Genomic DNA, 5,188 nt, shown 5'->3' on the forward strand with positions numbered 1-5,188 from the left:
TGCTGAAGATTTATTTCTGACTAAAAAATTTCTCTATATGCTAGACTATTAAGATCTCCTCAGAGAACAATCTAGCAGCCATACAGTTCAGAACAGTTGCATTTCCTCTATACATCTAAGATAGGTTACTTTAGGTTCCATCTGAATGGGAATAACCACCTCAGTCACTGATGCTTTCCTTAGTTAAGATATTCCTACACTGATTTACTTCACTGAGTTGAAGACAATGAATCTAAAGTAAGATTTAAATTTAATAAAATAAAGGGATGGTTTTGGATTTTAATTTCATATATGAACTTGCTAATGTAGCCAGTTATTTCCTTCCTCTTTTTCTTACTTTTGGACAAAATTTTTAGTTTCATAGATAAGTTTATAGATTTATGAATAGCTATATTTCTATAACATAAGGGTAAGATGATTTAAAGTTTCTGAGTTTTGACAGAATACTGGAGGCTTTACTCATTCTTTAAATACAAAATAGAATTAAGAAAAAAAAAATCTACAATAACTAGTATTATCACAAGAGACAACCTGTCTATAATTCAAGTTAAACTGAAGTAGGGAGCACAGAGAGAAATTTAGCCTGGCTAAGAAAATTATGAAAAATACAGGGAAAATTAAAAGTTAGAAAGTGAAGTGGAAATATTTTTTTTTAACTATAAAACAAATGAACCAATGCTGGCCATTTGGAATCAGACTATTACATGGTCTACATTCCAGGAATTATAAATTGAAGAGGAATGATATATTCATCATCAAAAAGAACATCAAGATCTAAAGTAAAGTACTCTGCTGTCAGTGGTAGGATAATATCCATACATTTACAAGGATGTCCAGTTAATCCTATTATTATTAAAATATATGCACCAACCTCTAAAGACAAATATTAAGAAATTGAAGATTTTTACCAACTTCTGCAGTTGGAAATTGACCAAACATGCAATAAAGAGACATTGATAATTACCAGTGATTGGAATTCAAAAGTTGGAAATAAGAAAGCATCAATAGTTGGAAAATGTGGCCTTGGTGATAGAAATGATGCCAGAAATCACATGATAGAATTTTGCAAGACCAATAGCTTATTTATGGCAAATATATTCTTTTCAACAACATAAATGGCAACAAAACAGTGGACCTCACCACATGGAATACACAGAAATCAAATCCACTACATCTGTGGAAAGAGACAATGGAGAAGCTCAATATCATCAGTCAGAAGAAGGCCAGGGATCAACTGTGGAACAGACTATCAATTGATCTTGTGCAAGTTTATGTCCATGAGATCAAGAATTTGGAGAGCATATCCTACCTGAATTTAGAAACAATCTGAAGAGTAGATATGATGCATTGAACTTCAATGACTGAAGACCAGATGAGTTGTGTGACAACATCAAAGACTTCAACATACGTGAAGAAAGCAAAAGTTCATTAAAAAGACATGAAAAATAGAAAAGATCAAAATGGATGTCAGAAGAGACTCTGAAACTTGCTCTTGAAAATGGAGAATAGCTAAAGTTGATGGAAGACATGATGAAGTGAAAGATTTGAACAGATGATTTCAAAGGGCAACTTGAGAAGACAAAGTAAAGTATTTTAATGAAATGTGTAAAGACCTGGAGTTCAAAAACCAAAAGGGAAGAACACACTCAACATTTCTCAAGTTGAAAGAATTGAAGAAAAAAAATTAAGCCTAGAGTTACAATATGTAGGATTCTATAGACAAAATATTGAACAGTGCATATTTTGCATCGAAAGACGATGGAAGGAATAAACACAGTCACATACCAAAAAGAATTAGTCAATTTTCAACCATTTCAGGGGGTAGTATATGATTAAGAATTAATAGTATTGAAAGAAGAATTCCAAGGTACACTTAAGGAACTTATGAAAAACAAAGCTCCAGGAATTGATGGAATACCTACAGAAATGTTTCAACAAATAGATGCAGTGCTGGAGGCACTCACTTGTTCATGCTAGGAAATTTGGAAGATAGTTAGCTGGCCAAACAACTGGGGCACATCTATATTTGTGCCTGTTCTAAAGAAAGGCAATCCAACAGAATGCAGAAATTATTGCCACTCCTCGGAAGGAAGATGGGGCAATCTACTTCCATAGTGATACTGCTTTGGAAACCCAAGGAGGGGTTGCTATGAGTCGGGTCCAACTCGACGGCACATAACAACAACAACAACAACAACATTAATATCACATACAAATAAATTTTTTGCTGAGGATATTTCAAAAATAGTGGTAGCAGCGTCTTTACAGGGAACTGCCATAAATTCAAGCCAGATTCAGAAGCAGACGTAGAACAAGGGATATCATTGCTGATGTCAGATGGATCTTGGCTGAAAGCAAAGAATACCAGAAAGATGTTTACCTGTGTTTTACTGACTATACAAGGGCATTTGACTTTGTAGATTATAACCAATTGTGGATAACATTGCAAAGAATGGGAATTCTAGAACACTTAACTGTGTTCATGAGAAAATTGTACATAAACCACAAGGCTGTCGTTCAGACAGAACAAGGGGACACAATGTGGTTTAAAATCAGGAAAGGTGTGTATTGGGTGTATCCTTTCACCATACTTATTCAATCTGTATGCTGAGCAAATAATCTGAGAAGCTGGACTACATGAAGAAGAATGTGGCATCAGGATTGGAGGAAGACTCATTAACAGCATGCAGACAACACAACCTTGCTTGCTGAAAGTGAAGACATCTTGAAACACTTACTGATGACAACCAAAGGCTACAGTCTTCAGTATGGATTATATTTCATAATAAAGAAAGCAAAAATCCTCTCAAGTAGACCACTAAGCAACATCATGATAAATGGAGAAAAGACTGAAGTTGTCAAGGATTTCATATTACTTGGATCCACAATCAACACCCATGGATGCAGCAGACAGGAAATCAAACAACATATTGCAGCAAATCTGCTGCAAAAGACCCCTTTAAAGTGTTAAGGAGCAAAGATGTCACGTTCAAGAATAAAGTGTATCTCACCCAATTCATGGTCTTTTCAATCACCTCATATGCATATGAAAGTTGGTCAGTGAAAAAAAAGATTGAAAAGGAATTGATACATTTGAATTTTGGTGTTGGTTGAAACTACTGAACATACCATTGACTGCTACAAGAATAAACAAATCTGTATTGGGAGAAGTGTGGCCCCAACGCTCCTTAGAAGCAAAAATGGCCACAATTTGTCTCTCCTACTTTGGTCATGTTGGAAGGGAGCAGTGCCTGGAGAAGGATATAATGTTTGGTAAAGCAGAGGGTCAGTGAAAAAAGGGAAGACCCTCAACAAGGTGGATTGACACGGCAGCTGCCTTGATCGGCTCAAGCACGGCGATGATTGTGAGGATGGTGCAGGCCTTCTGTTTCCTCTATTGTGTATAGGAACCAACCCACAGGCAACAAGCAACAGCAACATAAAGGAGCTCGCTCTGGTGGCGCAGTCATTAAAGCATTCGGCTGCTAACCAATAGGTCTGTGGTTTGAACCCACCATCTGCTCCACAGGAGAAAGATGAGGCAATCTGCTTCCATAAAGATTTGTAGCCTTGGATACCCTATGTGGCAGTTCGCCTCTGTCCTATAGAGTTCTTTTGAGTAGGAATTGATTTGATGGTAGTGGGTTTGGTTTGGTATATCAGGAATAAAAGAAGGAATAAAGAATAAAGAAAAACATTCCCTTTTTAGCTGGGGGAGAGAAAATGGGGCTAAGTAGCATCGACATTTATATCTTTACAATTACAATGCAGTTTCTCCACTAAGAATAAGCACTAAAACAAACAAACAAAAAAAACCCAACCTCACTGCCATCAGGTCGGATCCAACAAATAGCGACCCCTCCTTGGGTTTCTGAGGCAGTATCCCAGTCTTTCTTCTGAGGAATGGCTGGTTTGAACTGCCAGACTTCTGGTTAGCAGTCAAATGCCTTAGGCACTACACCACCAGAGTTCCTAGAATAAGTACTACAGTGTGAATAGCCAAAGGATTTAAAGCTGAAGACTTATAATCAAGATATAGCAAAGGACTATCCTGACCATGTGATTTGCTCACCCCTAAGTTTTATTTTCTTAGGGACCCTATGGATTTCCTAGAGACCTTATGGACTTCCTTTGTGTAACAGATATACCAGTTGCTACATAGTTGATCCCAATCCATGGTGACCCCATCTGTTTCAGTATAGAACTGCATTCCATAGGGTTTTCAGTGGCTCTGAGCTTTCTGAAGTGGATTGGGACTTTGTTAAGAAGTGCCAGCATGGACTAGAACCTCAAACTTTTCGATTATTAGTGGAGTACTTAACCATTTGTGCCACCCATAACTCCTTCTTTTGCATAGTGTTCCTTCATAACAAGATTCTCCTGTATACGAAGAGGTAGCAGAATGCCACATGTAGAAGGGAAGGGAGAACCAAGGGCAGGTGGAAAGGAACTCACAATTCTGAGTACTGATTCTGTGCCAGTCCATACTCTAGGCTCTATAGAAGCAATCTTACCAAGCCCTCAGAATAAATACTGGGGCCCAGAGAATCAGATGTTGAAGAAGTCAGAGAACGTCACAATTTAGTGAGGGACAGGAACTCAGGTTGGGTCAACACCACACTCCACCCATTTTTCTTTACACCACCCTGCTTTCCAGGTGTGAGATGAGAGTGCATCTGAATGCTACCCCATCTCCTCCCGATGAAGTTAATTCTTCATTTGAACCAACTGTGACATTTTATAAGAAAATGACATAATCTGCCCTTTGGAAGTAAACATTCCTTACTTTTTGGCTTATGAGCACCGGAGCGTCACTTAAGGAACTGGCCCAATTTACAAAGTCAGTCACATCAATCGTCTTGGCTCCTCTGAGAAGCTTTTCTTTCAGTTCAAGCACATAATTTTTGTTTCCTCCTCTTATGAATGAAAAAACATCATCTATGAGGTTATCCTGAGTGATGTTTACTGAGAAAAGGAAACATAAGTGAAGCATTTATAATTGTGTGGTCAGTCATCAAGATGATGTTTGATAAACTTTTGTTGAGCCCCTATAGTAAAGCTTAGTCTAACGTAGTTATTGAATTTTAATTTTAAACATTGTTTATACAATTTTTCACACCAAATGGGTAGGGGCAATTTTTACCACCTCAGAGCCTGATGGTCATACATAACTAGCCAATGTAAGAAT

General features: G+C 37.5%; 1 protein-coding gene across 1 annotated transcript in view; it reads right to left on the reverse strand.

Moving 5' to 3' along the window:
* Nucleotides 1-5,188, reverse strand: part of C9 (complement C9) — a 76,965-nt gene that overhangs the window by 47,934 nt on the left and 23,843 nt on the right. Inside the window, exon 6 of the mRNA XM_007951590.1 lies at nt 4,787-4,965. Coding sequence (XP_007949781.1) covers nt 4,787-4,965 — 179 coding nt within the window. The remainder of the gene's footprint in view (nt 1-4,786; nt 4,966-5,188) is intronic.

The sequence above is a fragment of the Orycteropus afer genome, unplaced genomic scaffold (genome assembly GCF_000298275.1).
Source record: "Orycteropus afer afer isolate SDZICR_OR568_19922 unplaced genomic scaffold, OryAfe1.0 scaffold00300, whole genome shotgun sequence".
NCBI classification, from domain to species: domain Eukaryota; kingdom Metazoa; phylum Chordata; class Mammalia; order Tubulidentata; family Orycteropodidae; genus Orycteropus; species Orycteropus afer.